At 35.1% G+C, this 18,791-nt stretch overlaps 1 protein-coding gene across 1 annotated transcript in view; it reads left to right on the forward strand.

The window, feature by feature from the left end:
* Nucleotides 1–18,791, forward strand: part of MED13L (mediator complex subunit 13-like) — a 265,044-nt gene that overhangs the window by 20,050 nt on the left and 226,203 nt on the right. The window contains exon 2 of the mRNA XM_004691010.2: nt 14,404–14,641. Within this exon, the coding sequence (XP_004691067.1) occupies nt 14,404–14,641 (238 nt within the window). The remainder of the gene's footprint in view (nt 1–14,403; nt 14,642–18,791) is intronic.

The raw sequence follows: 18,791 nt of genomic DNA on the forward strand, positions 1-18,791 counted from the left end.
CCAGCCATGTGGTCACCTCCGGGGCAGGGGGCAGGTGGCAGGGGGGAATTGAGCTCCTGCTGAAATGGCCTTAGCTTCTCAATGCTGTGCTTTAACCAGCTGAGCCACCAGGGAGGGCCCATTTTAAGATAAGTTTTAAAGCCAGCGTGTCTATTTAAAAAACACCTACAGAAACTTGATTATGATTATGATAAATTTTATGCCATACTGGGGACAATTATATTTCTACAATTTTAGGTCTTCTATTCCATGAACATTGTCTAACTCTTAATTTCTTTAGATTTAATTTCTCTCAGCATTATTGTTTTTGATGTATAAGACTAGGTATATGTTACCAAATTTGTTCCTAAATAGTTTGTTTTTCAGTACTGTTTTAAGTAACGTTGATTTTAAATATTTTCCAGTTTTCTTCTAGGCTACAGAAATGATTACATTTTATATTTATCCTACACAATGCAGTGTTCCTAAACTCAAATATTAGTTGTAATATGTTTTTTTGTAAAGTTCTTTAATTTTTGTTAATGTACTTAGCTCTTGTTTATTCATAAAGAAGATTCTTTATCTTTCAATCTGTATGCCTTCTATGTCTTTTTCTTGCTTTATTGCATTGGTTGGACCTAAGGTACAATAAAAACTTGAATAGAAGTGGTAGGAGTGAACATCCTTTTTTTGTTTCTCATCTTAGGTGGAAAGTGCTCAGGTTTCCATTGTTAATTGTAGATTTTCAGATGTTCCCCTAATCAGGTTGAGGAAATTCCCTTTAATTCAATGTGCTTAATTTTTTTTTTTTTTAACCACAGATTTTGAATTTTGCTGCATGTTTTTTTCTGTATCTGTTGAGATGGTCATAGGTTTTGTCCTGGTAATGTAAGCAGTTATATTACTGAGTTTTTAAGCTAAGCTTGGTTCAGTTTGCATTGGTACTTTTTTTTAAACTAATTAATGTAAACTTGAATTTCTTAGATAAGTTCTTAAGGAGATTGTGTTATTTGCATGTATTGTTAGATTTGATTGCTAGCATTTTGTTACTGGTTTTTAAATTTTTGTTCATGAGGGATATTTTTTTGTAAAGTTTTTCCCTTGTAATGTCTCTCTGCTCTTAGTAATGTTGATCTTATGACATGATTGGGAAGTAGTCCCCTGTCTTGTCCTTTAAATGTCTGCTAGAACTAACTAGTGAGGCTGACTTGCCATAGAGAATTCTTTTTGGAAGGCTTTATGAATTCCATTTCTGTAATAAACATGAGACTTAAGATTCTCTATTAGTGTGGTGATTCTTTCAAAAAGTTTGTTCATTAAATCTAAGTAGTTATATTTATTGGCATAAAGTTGTATTCAGTAATTCCACTGTTTTTTGGATCTGAAATAAATCCTCTTCTTTTATTCCTGTTATTGGTAATTTGTCTTTTCTTCCTCTTGTTTAATCTACTGAGAGGCTCATCAGTTGTATCAGTCTTTTAAAATAAGCAGCTTTTTATTTTATTGGTTTTTTACTTTGTTTTATATTTCGTTTATTTTTTCCTTTTTATTATTTCCTTCCCTTTGTTTACATACGTTTAGCTTACACTTTTCTAGCTTGTGAGAGGAGAAGCTTAGAGTAATTTTATACCTTTCTTCCTTAAATATAATATTTAAAGCGACAGATTTCTTTTTGAATACTCTTAGTTGTACCCCAGACTTTTCAGTATATTTTATTACATCATCAGTTAAAAATATTTCCAAGTTTCCCTTCTGATTTTTTTTGCTCTATGCATACTTACACAAAAATTGCCTAATTTTTAATTTTATAGGTGAGAGTATTCTAAATATTTTATGAGTTTCTAATTCTATCTAAATTTTGAATTTTGAAAAATATGTGGCGGTTTTATGATTCAGCGTGTCATTTTTCTTGGTGAATGTTGTGTGTAAATTTGAAGAACTATTAATTCTGTTCTTGAATGTAATGTTTTATAAGTGTTAGTTTGGTAATGTTGGTTGATAGCGTTGTTCATATTTTCTAGCACTTTATTGATTTTTCTGTCTACTTGGTCTACCAGTTGCTGAGAAGAGACCTGTTGAAACCTCCAGTTATAATTCTGAATTTGTCTATTTCTCTTTTTAAATATATCAGTTTTTGCTTCATATATTTTGAAGCTCTGTTATTAGTGTTTGCACTTTCGAGATTTACATCTTTCTGAAGAATTGACCTTTTTATCATTACAATAATTTCCTTTTGTATTCTAAGTAATAATCCTTTTGGAGTCAGCTTTGATTTCTGTCATTTTATTTTTAATCTAATTTGCTTTTTAAGATCTAAAGCGTACTTTGAGAGCCTTTAAAATTTAATTTTTTTTGAGAATTGATGTCTTTTAATTTCAGTAGTCAGGTTATACTCGATATAATTATATTGCTACAATTGGGTTTAAGCTTGCTATCTTGTCTCTCCCTCCCCCCAGATCAGTTCCATTCGTTCATTTTTCTTTTCCTACCTACCTTTAAGTATTTTCCCCCATTTTTGTCTTCAATCTTGGCTTGTTAGGTATATTGCATTGTTTTACGTTTTAAGGGCTGGTCAGTGGTTTTTAGTATGCATTTGTACTTTTCATAGTCTAACCTCTAGATATTAAACACCTTCACCTTGTAATGTCTTTGTTTTCTTTCTTTTGTCCTTTGTACTAGATTATACATTTCCCTTCCACATCTAGAATACAGACCATAGTGTATTCATTACAGTTTTGCTAAAAGATTATTTGAAAGAAATTAAAAAATGAGATAATAAATGTCTTAAATTTCCTTATATGGCTATATTAGTTATTTCTTTTGCTCATTATTCTCGTGTGGTTCAAGGTTCTATATGATGTTTTTCTGGCACTTGAAGAACTTTTTTAAAAGCATGTTTTCTAGTTACTATAGTTGAAGTTCCATGAACTTCAGTTCATTTAAAAAATCTTTATTTTACCCACCTTTGAAGGATATTCTTGTTTGAACAAGGATTCTAGCTCTGCTGATTTTCTTTTTCATGTTCATTATTTTCTGTTTTTGCATATTTTCTGATGAGATATCTGTTGTCTTCTCTCATATAATGTATTTGTTTTTTTCCTTCTTGACAACTTTTAAGGTTTTTATTTTTATCACTGGTTCTCAGAAACTTAATTTGATGTATTTTGGGTTTCTTTCTTTCTTTTTTTTTAAAGATTTATTTATTCATACGGAACGGGGGTATAGGCCAGAGATGTAGAGGGTGAGAGGCTTCACCAGAGACAGCGTGGAGAGCAGAACAGGCAGATCGATGAAGTACACTGCTGAGGGGAGCAGCGGGCAGGCCGGGAGAGGTCTGCCACGCCATGCGATCACCTCCGGGGCAGGTGGGAATCGAACTCATGCGGAAGTGGCTTAGTCTCTTAGTGCAGTGCTTTAACCCGCTGCGCCACCAGGGAGGGCCGGGTTTCTTTTTTTTAAATTCTACTTTGGGTTTGCTGAACTCCTGAGATTCATTGTTCTGAAGTTTCCAAATTATTTGGCCATTATTAAAAAATGTTTAATTTGTCCTTCTCTCATCTCTTTTCACACTGTATGACCCTAACTAGATGCATGTTTGACTACTTTATATTATTCTGACTGCTTTTGCTTTAGTGATTTTTTTTTTAGTTTTTAAAAATTTTATTTTTCAGTTTATTGCATTTTCAAGTGCTCTTTTATCCCCCACCCTTCCCCCCTTTTTTGCATTTAAACCTATTCAGTGAATTTTTACTTCATATTTTGAATATTTGAGGTCTAGAAATTTTATTTTTATGTGTTTTTTATTTCTGTCCCTATTAAGTTTGTGTTTTCTTTTAAATCCTTGACCATATTTATATCAGCTATTTAAAAGTGATCTTTAGGCCCTTCCTGGTGGCGCAATGGGTTATAAAGCACAGCACTGCAAGCGAGTGCAGCCTCCACAGTGTGAGTTCAATCCCTTCCCCACAGGTGACCCACATGACATGGCAGACCTCTCCTGACCTGTCCGCAGCTCCCCTCAGCAGTGTACTTTATCAGCCTGCCTGTCTTGCTCTCCACTCTGTCTCTGGTGAATCCTCTTAACTGCCCCTGCACCTCTGGCCTGTGCCCCAGTTTTGTATGCATAAATAAATCTTTAAAAAATTATAAAACAAAGAGTTGAATTTTGTTTTCGCTGGTAGTTAAGATTACCAAAGCTCAGTTATTAGAATTGGTAGGAACAGTCTTTATGCTAGGCCTTATTTCCTACTTTTGCTGCATGGCCATTCTGTGGTCTTTGTTTAATGTCCAAGGTGTTTAGTAGTGTTTTTTTCACCCTGACTCTTCAGAGCTGGACTGTCTCCCAACTTTGTGTGAGCAGTTAGAATGACAGTTCTCTAGTAGTTATTTTCCTGGCCTCATTGAATTTTACTGTTTGAATGTGCAGCATGTTTTATATTTAGGACCAGTCTCAAAAGGAATATCAGATCTCTGGAGCTTTTTTTTTCCTGCATAGCGCTTGCCCTCCTGATAGTCTGCTCTTACAAATTTAGCTGCTTCTGCCAGTGTCTGAAAACAGTGGTTTTGTATTTTTTGTTTAGTTTCCTAGTTTATGATGGGAGGACAATTCTGGGGCTGTTTTTATTTTAAATGTCATTTTTGCTTGAGCTTGTTAATCTAGTTCAGGGGTCAGGAAACATTTTCTTCTAAGGCCCATACAGTCTCAGATGCAACTATTCAACTCTGTGGAAGCAGCTGCAATCAGTGGACCTAGTTTATTTATTAAAAAAACAATTGACCAGCCAAGAGCCATAGTTTACTAACCCCTGAGCTGAGTGAGGTACAATGATAAAAGAATTATAAACTCATACAGTTGGAAGAAAAAATCTTTTGAATTTCAAGTTTGAAAGGAATCTTCAACCAACCCCTTGATGTTTGAAACTACATCTAGTATTGACCAGCTTCTCCTCAACCCCATACCTAGGACTCTCAGGGACTTCTGTCTGGAGGGAGAATTCTTATTGCCGTTTTAATTATCAGTGTTTCCATTCGTATCTGTGCTACCACTTGGGGCTGTATTGAGCAAATCTAAATCATCTTCTACATATCCGTCTTTCTTATAATTGAAGACTTTCCAGTTTTCTTCAGAATCTTCTTAACTCCATATTAAATTCATCCAACTTAATTCAGTTGTGGCTTTATTTATTGCTATGTTTATTTGCTTGAAAGAATTGAACATTGGGCCATATGACAGGTTTAGATTTCCTCTCTGGCCTACTCCTTCATCTGTTACATTTTGTCTAGCTTCCTTTCAAAGTAAGGATCTAGTACAGAAAGCAGTATTGACTAGTGATTTGATTAAGATCTGTTGGGTAGGATTGAGATACTTTTATTAATGTAGTTTAAGATGGCAGTATCTGTTTTAGAAACTACTTTTAATTATGTTAAACTCACTGTCAAAACTTCTGACCTCTTTTTACTCCTTCTTTTACTAATCTGGCTGCTCCTCCATTTTTTTTTGTATTTAAAATTAATTAGTAAACTGAGGGCTAAAAGGAAAATTACAAGTATAAGTTATTGCAAATCGGCAAACAAACCACCTACAACTTTACCCACGCTCCCTCACTCCTGCCCCTAAGTAAACACATGTTGGAAAGTATTTCTGGTATACAGTTTATTTGTATGGAGAGTTACCATCGCATTTCTCAGGTCAGATAGGTGGTCCAGCATTTTCAGTCAACAGAACCTCTGTAGAGAGAATCCTTGGGAAACTACTTACCTATGGGTAGGAGGAGTTTGAACAATGCTAGGTGGGAGGGAGCCTGCAACTGGAAGTTATGTCTTTGGGCAGAAGATGTTTTAATAGTCTGAAAGAAAAGAAGGACACACTGTTTTAACTCATGGTAAATAACATTTTGGCCTTTGCAACACAACTTGTATTATACTACACTAAATTCTTAAGTAATTTGTCTAGAATCAGCCTATAAAATGGTGTGAACTCTCCATATTGATAGTAACTTTGTGTTTTTATTACATGTATTTTGTTTCCATATTTTGATAGTTTTATTTCTTTTTAAAAATCAGAGTTATATTTTTTACATAGTTAAAGTAAAAAAATTATGCAGGGTTTATAAGAATAGTATTCTCTAACTGGCCTGTCTTTTACCTTTTCAGATGTAAATGCCCTCATCTCTTTTTGTTGGTTATTTTGATTCTTAAATGTTTCAAACAGTAAGTTTGTTGTTAATTTCAGGCTTTAAATTCTGTATCTTATACTGTTGGAAAGAAGGATTTGGGGCATTCTCTGTCTCCAGAAAAACCAACGTGCTTCCCATCCTTCCATTTTACCAAAATAGGGATATATTTTGGTTAGCTCAGTATTCATTGTTAACATTCATTTGATTATATTAATGTATCACTTTTCTATTTTTAAGTTGGAAACTTACATTTTTAGATCACTATATGTTCTATAAGTTTTATCTTTTTGAAAGAGTCTTTCCTTTCAAAAAGGAAAGAGCATCTCCTAATCTGAACTGGTTGTCTTCTACAGTGTACAGATAGCAACCTAGAACCAATTAATCATGCTCTGCAGTTTGAGGGGTTCCTTTTACTCACTCTCATGCTGTATCTTATCACCTAACTCTCATGACTTCTTACTTGGTTTACTCTTGCCTTTTTTGGTGGACCTGTTTCCAGTAGCTTCCCAAGGAGAAAGGTGCTTTACTTTTTAAAAGAATTTGTATATTTTATGTATTTATTTTACTTCTATACTTGATAGCTTAGACTTTTATAGATACACCTAGTTTGGAAATAATTTTTCTTTAGAATTTTGTAGTTATTGCACCTTTGTTATTATTGCTATTGCTATAGAGTCAGATATCCCTCTTTCCTCTTTTTGTTCTATAGAAGCTTAGAGGACATTCCTTGTCTTGGTCTGCACTGTACTGAAAGTTTATAATAATAGCTTCTGTATGTTTTTAATCCATTGTTCTGGGCACTAGAGAGCCCTTTATATCCATAAATTTATATTCTTTGTTTCTGGGCAATTTTTATGGGTAATTTTATCAGGCATTTCCTCATTTTCTTATATTTTTTCCCCCAGAAGTTCTTCCTATACTGCTCGTCTAATTTTATCTTCTCCACCCTACCTGTGTTTCCTTTTTGTTTATTTGCTTTACTTTATGGAAGATTTCCTAAACTTTATCTTTCAGCACTTTCTATAGAGTTTTATCAGCTCCTATACTGGTATTAATGTTTTAAAATTTCTAAATTAAAATTTCCAAGAGCTCTCTTAGTTGTCTATTCTTTTATGAAATAGGTCTTGGTTGTACCGTGATAGATTTTTTTTTTTTAAAGATTTATTTATTTGTACATACAGAACTGGGGTACAGGCCAGAGGCTCAGGGGCGGTGAGAGGCTTCATCAGAGACAGAGTGGGGAGCAGAACAGGCAGAGCGACGAAGTACACTGCTGAGGGGAGCAGTGGGCGCGTCAGGAGAGGTCTGCCACGCCATGTGGTCACCTCCGGGGCAGGCGGGAATCGAACTCATGCGGAAGTGGCTTTAGCTTCTCAGTGCAGTGCTTTAACCCGCTGCGCCACCAGGGAGGGCCCGTACCGGGATAGATTTTAAATATATTTTCTTTTTAAACACTTAAGAGTTTCTACTCATTGTACCCTATGTCCTCCAAATTGCTATTCTATTTGCTTTTGCCTGTGTAATTACTCAGTGTTTTCCCTCCACTATTTAGTACTTTCTGGTTGTCTATGTTTATGAATAGTGAGCTGAAAAACTGCTTGCAAGTTTTGAGTATGTGAGTGAAGTATGTTTACTGAACATGTATGTCATTGTTTTGGGTGGGTTCTTTAGTTGGGGAGCCTCTTACATCAGCTGTAAGGTCATTTCTCAGATTTTTCAGAGATGACTTCTCCAGGCTTTTTTTCTGGGGTACGAGAGACTTGCTGCTACCTTTCAGGCTGCTTACAGGGAGATGTTAGGAGGGTGGTTTTTGAACCTTCATTGTGTGCATGCTCATCTGATGCTTTGTTGTCACACTAGTTCCCTGCCTTCAGTCATGCCTTGGCTCCCGATTCAGGTACGTTACTGGCTCAGAAAATGCCCTTTCAATTATTTGCTACAATAAAGAAGGGCAATAGGGATGCTACTTGTGTTCTGAGTGCCTTGTGAGCAGGTTTTATCCTTGTTTTAACTCTTCTCAACCTTTCATCAGTACTCCAGAGGTACTTATAATTTGAGCTTCCTGGGGCTGAGGGGATTTGTATCTTTACTTTTTCCCCAGTTAGACTTACAATATATCTAAGAAAACTGAATCCTATCTCCCTCTTGATTATCAGCTTTATAGCTTCCAGAATCTTGATGTTTTCATCTCTTCTAATACTACTGTTGTGATTTTATGATTTAAAGAAAACAAAGAAACAGACTTTTTTTTTAACTGTTTTACATCAATTTAAGAGAGATCAAAAGCACATGTGCTTGTTTACCCTGTTGTCTTTACCTGGAGTTGATTAGTTTTATGTTTTAACAGAAGTTTTCTATTATATTTGACTTTTTCTCTTCCTGTGAATGAAGTTGAGAGATGACTTAATATGTTTACTGTATTTTCCTGGTCTTCTAGGTAGTAACCCGATCACAAGAGGGAGCAAGATTAGGCAGACTTTGAATTTCCTAGTGCACTCATAGAGCTTTGCATGGCCAGTTACCCTTTTACACACCGTCCTAGAATCCTACCTGAGCTCATTGTTCTGTAGTTTGAGAAATCTTTCTTTCAACTATTTCTTGAAAATTCATATACCTTCAGGCCACTCTACTATTCCTGGGGATCATTCTAAAGCGTCTAATAAGGGTTCAGTCTTATTTACAAGTTGCCTTTGTGAGTGGCATGTAATTAGCCTGGGCCAGCAAACTTGAATTCATGTATAGTATCTAGGTTAACTGTATTATTTTACAGGTTAGGAAGTTGAGGCACCCTGAGATGGAGTAGATTTCCCTATATCGTATAGGTAATAGTTGAAAAGCTAGAGCCTAGATCCCGTGACCTCCACCCAGTATTCTTTCCATGATACTATACCTCTGGTTGGGCCTATCAAGCCCTGTTAGTTTTACTTGGTTCCATGATTACTGAGTACATTTATAATCCTAGGAACCACACTGCGAGTATATGCTATTGGTTATCAGGAATCTGATTGCTATGGATCAGTATAAATAAATGATTGTAAATAAATGGAGAATTTATTAGTTTATTTTATATGAAAAGCATAGCACATTAAGAATCAATATAATCTTTATATATATTCATATTAGTAGGGGTGCATCTGCTGATTCTGTTGTAATTTGCTTATTTGCACCCATTTTGAATGGACTGTTCAGTTTAGGCCAGGAGAATCTTTGCCAGTTAACTTAAGTTTTCTTTCTTTTTTAAAAGATTGATTTATGAGCCTCCCTGGTGGTGCAGTGGATTAAAGCACAGCACTGGGAAGCTAAAGCCACCTCTGAATAAGTTTGATTCCCACTTGCCCGGGAGGTGATCCACATGTCCCGGCAGACCTCTCCTGACCCGCCCGCTGCTCCCCTCAGCAGTGTGTTTCATCGATCTGCCTGTTCTGCTCCCGACTCTGTCGCTAGTGAATCCTCTCGCCACCCCTGCACCTCTGGCCTGTACCCCACACACTGCTAAGGGGAGCAGTGGGCGAGACAGGAGGAGTCTCCCGCGCCATGTGGGTCACATCCCTGCCCAGGGATTCCACTGGCCCTGGCCTGGGATTAAACTGGCACTGAAGTGGCTGCTGCTAGCTTTGTAGTGCTGTGCCTTAACCCCTTGCACCATCATGGAAGACCCTAACTTCAGTTTTCTGAAGATGGTAACTTACTTATCTGTACAACAGATACCAGCCATTGCTGAGAAAATTTCCCTCCTGTTTCTCTTATTAGGATACTGTATAACAAATTATTGGTTTGTTATACATATCCTCTAAGAATTAGCTTGTATAGATTTAATCCTATAGTGGGAACATGTAAAGGAAAGCATAAAATTATCTGAGTGAAGTAAAGTCTTCTATTCATGGAATGGTGTGGGCACAGTTACACTAGTTTTCTTATTACCTCAGGAAGACTAAAGAAAGATCTGTGAGCCTTCTTAAATTAGAAAGTATGTCCATGAACTCCAGTCATTGCTAAATCGAGTTGATGACAGTTTCTTTGCACTATTTTATAATCCTCTAGGGCTAATTTTTACCATTAGTCCTATGAAACAGCATGGCGGAGTAGAAAGAATTTATGCTGTAAATTCAGTTATGCTTTAAGTTTGGTTATTTTTTATCATCTGCCACTTGCTACCTATGATTATAGGAGAATTACTTAGTCTTTTTGGGTCCTGTCCTAATTTCTTTAGCTGTCTGTTTGTGAAAATTAGAAATTTTACATGAAGACCCTAGTATGGCACCTGGCATTAAGTAGGTGCTGGATCAGTGATGACTGTGATCGCTATACACACATACACATATGTGTACATACACACACACATAAATGCACATAGTTTTGTTCCTTATAATTTCATCTTTTTGATTCTGTTTTAAAACCATATAATTTTACACTTAAGTTATGGATTGTTTCTTTGAGATGAGAAGCATTGCATCTTGGAGATAATTTGCACCTTGAATTTTTTTTGAAAGAGCTGTTTCGTAAATTTGAAATCATGAACGAGACACATTCATTTATCAGAAATTGGGGCTACAGGAATTTGTGTGAAATTGTGATTGACTAAATACGGTAACAAGGATATACTTAGTCTAATTGAATGTGTATCCATGAGAGGAATTTTTGTTCTTTGGCAAAGTATTTCAGTAATTATAAGTGGTCTTTCCTTTTATCAAACAATAATCCAAAATTTAAGCTAAGTCTTTGAACATTCATTTTATACTTTAAATCTGTTAGATTTGAACATACTGTTATATTTTTCAATGAAGACTAGTATAATGATATTTAATTTTACATTTTAGATAAAATAACTAAATTGTTTTAAGTAATTGGACATTTTTTGGCTGAATTAATTATGAAGAGACTAAGCTTGCAGTTTGGCTGTTAATGTCACTTGCATTTTTGTTATATCACTTGCTAGAACAATTCCATGAGGGTCTGGAGCAGGTGGTAGCAGCTTCCTGTTACAACAGAGACCATAGAAGCATATATAGGAAGTTAATGGAAGTGTTAGGAAGCTATGTCCTGAATCAAAGCCAAATATGTCAGTGGTACCATGCCATATATTATAGGTGAAATCTACTATTCAGTAAATTATTGTTCATAGATTTTCTTGGGGAGCCACTAACCTCATGTTTAAGTTTCTGATATACTTAAATTTTCTAACTTTCTAAATGTGTTAATGTTAAGTATTAGTAATTAATATTTATTGATATCTTTTTATTTACCATCTTCTTGGTTTCCCCCTTTTCCCCATCTTTATGCTCAGAACACTAGCTTAGGTGATAAGAAAAATTAGCCTTCAATTTAACTTTTCTATTTCTGTCCCTTTGATTTCTTATTTGGTTTTTCATTTTTTTTTTTGACATTTACTTAAAAATTGGTGTTAGGTTTTCCCACTAAAACAATTTTTATTTGAAGAAACAGGGCAATGTTAGAAAAATGGACAAAAGAAACGGACAACTCAAAGAAACATATACTACTATGTTTTTTTTGGCCAGTTATGCACCGTCCTAAGTGGCATGTATCTAAACTTTTTAAATCAGTCTTGTAAATACTATTGTCCTCATTTTGCTAGGGAGGTGACTAAATTAAATAACTTGCTAAGGACTGTTACTTAGACCTAGTAAGGACAGAACTGGGGTTCAAACTCAAGACAGCTGACTCTAGGTTATACTTCTCATCAAATATAAGATTATTTCCCTAAGCAAAACAAGGAAACACAAATTAGTACAGTGGCATTCTATTCTGTTAAATTTGTAGGTGTTTAGATATATATGCAATTTATAGATAGGTTATTTGTATTTGTGGATGATTAATTGAAAAACAGTATGATAACACACATGGTAGCACTTACCTATGAACCTTAAAGTACTCATATTCTTTGACTAGTAATTCTGTCAAACATTTTCTCCTAAGGAAATAATAATTTAAAAAAAATGTGTGGGCCCTCCCTGGTGGCGCAGTGGGTTAAAACACAGCACTAAGAAGCTAAAGCCACTTCCACATGAGTTCCATCCCAGCCTGCCCCGGAGGTGACCACATGGCGCGGCAGACCCCTCCTGACCTGCCCACTGCTCCCCTCAGCAGTGTGCTTCATTGATCTGCCTGTTCTGCTCCCCACTCTGTCTATGGTGAATCCTCTCACCCTCCGCATCTCTGGCCTGTACCCCAGTTCTATATGAATAAATAAATAAATCTTTAAAAAAAAATGTGCAAGGATGTTGACCAATTATAATAATTTTTATAGGGATGAAATGAAGACTATCCAATTTTTTAAAGAATTAATTTTATTTTCTCCAAACAGTAAGTAGATTATGCAAACATTAAACATTAATTTTGGGAAAAGTAAGGCTATAAAACTATGCAATATTGTTGAAAATTACATGCACAGAAAAATAGTGAGAACATACTGTAAAATGCTAATAGTTATTTTTGATGTGATTATAGAAAATAATTATTTCTACTTTGATTAGCTTACTTTTTATTTATATTACTGATTTTGGAACTTTTTGTATTGACCATGTAATACTTTTATAGTCAGAGAAAATTAAGTTACACAAAGGGGAACTTAAGTGATGCCAGTGGCAGCTTTTGCAAGGAAAGATTAGCTTTGCATATATGTCAAAGAAAAAAATACGAGTTACTGAACTTAAGGTAATTTTAGTTTGGATATTGTTTTTGAACTCATGTTCTGAAATGAAGTCTCTTTTTTTTGGATTGAAGAAAATTGATATTTTCCCCTTAAATGTGTTCATTATAGTGATTGATTGTTTTACCACTTTAAATTTGTTTCAGTTATGTTGATAGATGAAACGGTTATTTCTCTGCCCTGTGTTCCTTTTTTTTTTTTGTGGAAAAATGACAGAAGTCATTGACTTGGTGAGGAGCATGGTGAAGGGTGAGATTACTACAAATTGAATGGAAGAACATGTGGAGTATTTGGTACAGAATTATATTATGAATCAGTTTTACTGTTAGCTTTGAACACATTGTTTACAGCTACTTAAGTAAGAAATTCAGCATTCTTTTGTGTTGGATTTCCTTGAAATTAGTTCCTTAAACCTAAAATTTAAGAAACATTAAAATATATACAAAGCCGAGGCAACCAGAAAGGGATAGTGACAGGGTGAAAGCAGAGGAGGGGAGGAGTCCCAGTGGAACATGGTGGAGGATTCTTGGGGGGGTATGAAAACCCCCAAAATAATAAAATGATGTAAACCAACTTTACCTCGATTTTTAAAAAAAGGAAAAAAAATTAAAATACAGATATATGTACTAGAACAAATATAGGTTCTGTTCTCAGCTGGTTTAACATTCCCATGTTTTTAAATGTGTTTAAAAAACAAAGACCAAATCACATTAGTGAATTCTTTATAGAAGCAGAGTGTGTGTGTGCTATGCTCCATGTAACGTTACTGAATAACTTTATGTCACTTTTATTAGGAGTTTATTTTGGCAGTCATCGTGAAGTATTGTGCTAACTGCTTCTCCAATTAAAACTTAAATCCTTGCTTCTGTATGGGAAGAAATTGGGGAAATCCTTGGAAAGAAATTATTTCAGTTCTTCAAACTTAACTTTTAAACACTAACCTGATTCCCTAAGTGTATTTGTGAATCAACTAAGGCATAATAAAATTGAAAATAGTTTTATCACATGGGGACTTTATAGTAAATATTTAGGTAAAAGATGGTTCAATAGGAAGTACTTTGTATTTTAGTATGTAATATAAAGAACTATGTTGAAATCTTGATAGATGAATTTTGGGGTGCTCCCTGGTGGCGCAATGGGTGGGTTAAAGCACAAGCACTAAGAAGCTGGCCGAAGCTGCTTCAGCATGACTTCAATCCTTAGTGGGGGGGTGGGCGTGTGACCCACATGGCGCAGCAGACCTCTCCTTGTCTTGCACCACTGCTCCCCCTCAGCAGTGTACTTTGTCAGTCTGCCTGCCCTACTCTGTCTCTGGTGAATCCTCTTACTACCCCTGCACCCCAGTTTTGTATGCATAAATAAATCTTAAAAAAAAAAAACAAACACAAATGAATTTTACCCCCTTTAAAGATCAAGGACTATTGATATACATTCACTAAGTGGGAAAAATCTTATGATGTAAATGCAGTGAAAATACTTATTTTAGCATATTTACTTATTTGTATTGGAAGCATGTTTTTATTGTTCTGAAATTTGAAAGAAAGATAAAAAAATTATTATAATTTTCTTGTCTTTTCCCAGGCGGAACTCACAGGAATCAAATGGCGTAGGTACAATTTTGGAGGGCATGGGGACTGTGGACCCATAATTTCAGCCCCAGCCCAAGATGATCCAATCCTGTTAAGCTTCATCCGCTGTCTACAAGCCAACTTGCTGTGTGTATGGCGTCGTGATGTCAAGCCAGATTGCAAAGAGTTATGGATATTCTGGTGGGGAGATGAACCCAACTTAGTGGGCGTAATACATCATGAGCTTCAGGGTAAGGTTTTTGATATTTCTTAAAAGTTATTTACATCTATGTGTTTTTTTTTTTAACTAAATGCATTCTGAAAAGATTAAGACTTGCTGAGAAGAGAAATCAGATGTTTAATGGTTGTGTCTGAAAAAGAATGTCTTGATTCCAGCTCTTCTTTCCATTGCCTGTCCATTCCCAGTTAAGGAAACTGAACTTTGTGGACCACTTTCCTAAAGGAAAGTATTGTGTCCTTTGGGTGTGTTGGGTGGAAATAAGGCTAAGATCCACTGTTTTAAACTGAATTGTGAATCATTAGTAAGTAAGTGAAACAGATCTTTTTTCTTGGACAGTTGCTGTTGTGGTACATTGCTGGCTGCACTCTGGCAGAAAATTATTAAGTGATAGTAGAAATACAGTGTAAATTTTTTGTAAAATATTATGAGATTACATTGAATCTGATTTTGAAGTAAGATTAAGAGGGATTAAGTTTGGCATAGCGCATTATCCTTTGCTTGTTCGGGCTTTTTATGTATTTAGGTGATTCCAGGAAGTATTTACTTCAGTAGTGCCTATTTTTTAACTTTGGATTACATCAGATATCTGGAAACTTTTTTCCTAACTGTCTCTATCTGTAGTATGCTAAGGAATTTTTTTGACATTACAACTAATTTCAAGTTGGGATAGAACATTAACTCTTTTCCACTTAGTCTGTTAGAATCAAGTTTTGTTATATTCAGAATACTCTAGTTTGTTAATTTGTGATAAAATTTGAAATAGCATTTGAAATGTTAGTTGATTTGTAATATGTTTTAAAGGAAGAAGTAAAACACATTTTAAGGTATATTTGAGGGCTATTCTAAAGCATGTGCATTTGACAACTTTGGCCTGATACTTCAGCTTTTCTTTGCAGTCATTTTTTTTTCTGTGATATCTCCTGCCACAGCAGCCAGAGGGCAGTAAACCACAGTAGACTAATTGAGCTGTTTACTTTGTGGTCCATTTGTCTACTCAACTCAAATATTTTTCCCTGTGTATTTTAAGGTACTTGATAATAAATACAAGAACCCATTTTGTATAAACCTGCTTACTTACTTTGTATAAACCCATTTTGTATAAACCTGCTTACACTGCAAAATCTCAGTGTAGGTTTCAAAAATTATTCCATGTAGTTAGTAGTGAACTCAGGTAAAATGCATCCTTTGGTGTACCCCTCCTGCATGGTTGTTTCTGATTCAGTCTCCTTTCATTTCCCTTCTCCATGTTGATCCCTTAATCGTTAGCATCAGCTATCATCATTTTACAATGATAATGAAACTAAACCCAACTGTTGTTAAACTTGTTTAGTTGATGAGTGAATAAAATTATTTATCCCTGCCAAGAAAGCAAATGCTCAGTGTGAGATATAACTTGTTAAGTTACCATGTTATTTCTTATGGACTTTGTTTCTGAGTTGAAGGCGATCTAAGTTTTTATAGTCGCGTTAGATTGTATATGTAGATTTATAATGCGTTTTTTTTATAGAGAATTAAGAAAAATTTCCTTTTAAGTTGTTTTTTTTATAAATTAGAGAACTACTACATTTTAGTTAATTTTGGAAAACAGAACCACCAGATGAAAAAAAAAGGAAAAAAACCCCATAAATTTCAAACAATTTTAATTAACATTTGATATTTTTATATGTAAATGAAATTGGTATACAGTTTTGTGACTCACTATTTTCATTTACCAATATATTGTGAATGGGAACAATTACTTTTTGTTTTATTTACTTTATTGAGTCTGAACATGTGTGAATTGTTCACTCTTTTGCATTTGTTACAGAGAAAGTAATGGAGTGATGGGGGTGATCATAGCTTCCTTAAGTACTGCTACTCTTTTTAATATGTTCAGTTTGAGAAAGTTGTTAGAGCAAAGCATATAAAGAAACTCATAGGTAAAAGTAGTCAAAAGGATAATTTTGTATGGTTCAACCTAATAATAGAAAATATTTAAAACTTAGAAAAATCAATGGCATGTATTTCATACTGTTTCAATGCTGAAGAATAATATAGCAGGTAGAATCATCATTAAAAAATTCAGGGATATGGCCCTCCATGGTGGCGCAGCGGGTTAAAGCACAGCACTAAGAAGCTAAAGCCACTTCCGCATGAGTTCGATCCCCGCCTGCCCCAGAGGTGACCACATGGCGTGGCAGACCTCTCCTGACCTGCCCGCTGCTCCCCTCTGCGTGGTACTTCGCCGATCTGCCTGTTCTGCTCCCTACTCTGGTGAACCCTCTCACCCTCCGCATCTCTGGCCTGTACCCCAGTTCTGTATGAATAAATAAATAAAATCTTAAAAATTGGTAGTTTGGAATCTATTTCATTCTCTATATGTAAGTCATTCCATTTTTGATAAATAATAAATTTTAGCAGAATCGTATAAACATTAAAAGTTCCTTAAAATGCTTTTTAGTTACGTTATTTGAAAATTTCTTTTGTCTTTACAGTGTATTCCAAACAGCAAGTTAATTAGAAAACCTGTAGAAAAAAATAGAATGTCAAAAGTAACCTACCTGGATTTAAATGTATAAATTATCCCTACAGAAAGAGACTCCAAGAGGACAACACAAAAATAGTTTATCAAACTACACTTTCGTTTAAATGCTTAGAGTATCTATGAATAGTCTAAGAGAAACAGAGAAGCCTGTGCCTGTCAACTTGGATAAACTCTTTTGGACTCTTGTTTGGAGAATGGCTGCTTATATTATGTGGCATAATGTTTATAGCATTTGCCTGGGTTTGATCCCTGCCTACTCTGTATCCTTAGTCAAATTATTTAACTTATCATTGCGTCTATTTCCTACCTGTAAGTAGCACAGATGGCAACTAATCTATAACTATTGCTGCTGCTACTACAGTGACAACAAGCATAAAAATTAAGTCATTTAAACAATTGATCTGTACTTGTATGCTAATGTTTGCTGAATATTAATTGTTACTATTCAGTGATTTTTAGTTTGAAGTGATTTTTAATGTTTGGGTAGAATAACTGGAATAATAAAATGTTAAAGCAGTGAAGATACTCCTGTTCATACAAAACTATAAACAAAGTTTTATAACAAAACTTAAATTGTGCTGTTAAAAAGATAAGGCATTTAAGATTTGACTCTTTTGGACCACTGTAAAGTAGAATCGTAATTTTACTGCATTCTCCATATAAAATATTGAACCAGGCACTGCTGAATACTGTGTATATATGTCCTTCTTAGTGTCTGCCCAGGAGCAGCAGCATTAATGGGTTCAAATAAATGGGTTTCATGATAAAGTTATAGTGTAAAAGACAGCCACATAAATACACATAATAGAGAGCACATCATGCAGATAAGAGGCATGTGATAGCTGGCTACTTTGCTAAAGGCAGGCATTTAATTACAGGGATAATGAATGCATCATTGTTCTGTAAACTTAAACCAAAAATGTCATACAAAAATGTTATGATACCAATGTGCCAGTGGTAGATAGCCTTTTTAGTTGCTGTTTTGTTTATTCTCCCTCTAACATTAATAAGAGTTGTGATTAGTCCTGGATATGTAAAATGAGTTGTCCTTAAGGAGCCTGCAGACTTGTTGGGGAAGAAGCATAATGAATCCATAATTATGATATAATGGAGTAAGTACTTGAAATGATTTACGTGATGGGGTCCTGCAAAATCATCTAATCTCCTTGGGGGAATAAGAGTAAAGAGATAATGGGGAAGCCTAGAGTTTATGAGACTTGAGGTTAGTCTGAGAGATTAAAGAGAAATTGTCTAGGTTGCATGGAACTTGTCTGTCAGAGGAAGTAGCCTATGTGAAAGGCCTCCATGGGAATGTAGGACATGTTCTCACATGACCATGATACTGTCATCACACCCAAGAAATTTAACATTGATGTAATTGTATTATCTAATATTTAGCCTGTCTAGATTTCCTCAGTTGTCCTAATGATGCCTTTAAAAAAAACCCTACTCGAGGGAGGGAAATGCACTAGACTATGGTGATGGCACATGGGTGATTTGCTGATGGGAAATCCACAGGGATTACAACTGAGATGGAAAAATGCACAAAATGATGTAAAAATGAACTATTATATTATTTATTAAAAAAAAAAAGACGGGCCCTCCCTGGTGGCGCAGCGGGTTAAAGCGCAGCACT

Source organism: Condylura cristata, unplaced genomic scaffold (assembly GCF_000260355.1).
Source record: "Condylura cristata isolate star-nosed mole 26May11 unplaced genomic scaffold, ConCri1.0 scaffold00029, whole genome shotgun sequence".
Classification (NCBI taxonomy): domain Eukaryota; kingdom Metazoa; phylum Chordata; class Mammalia; order Eulipotyphla; family Talpidae; genus Condylura; species Condylura cristata.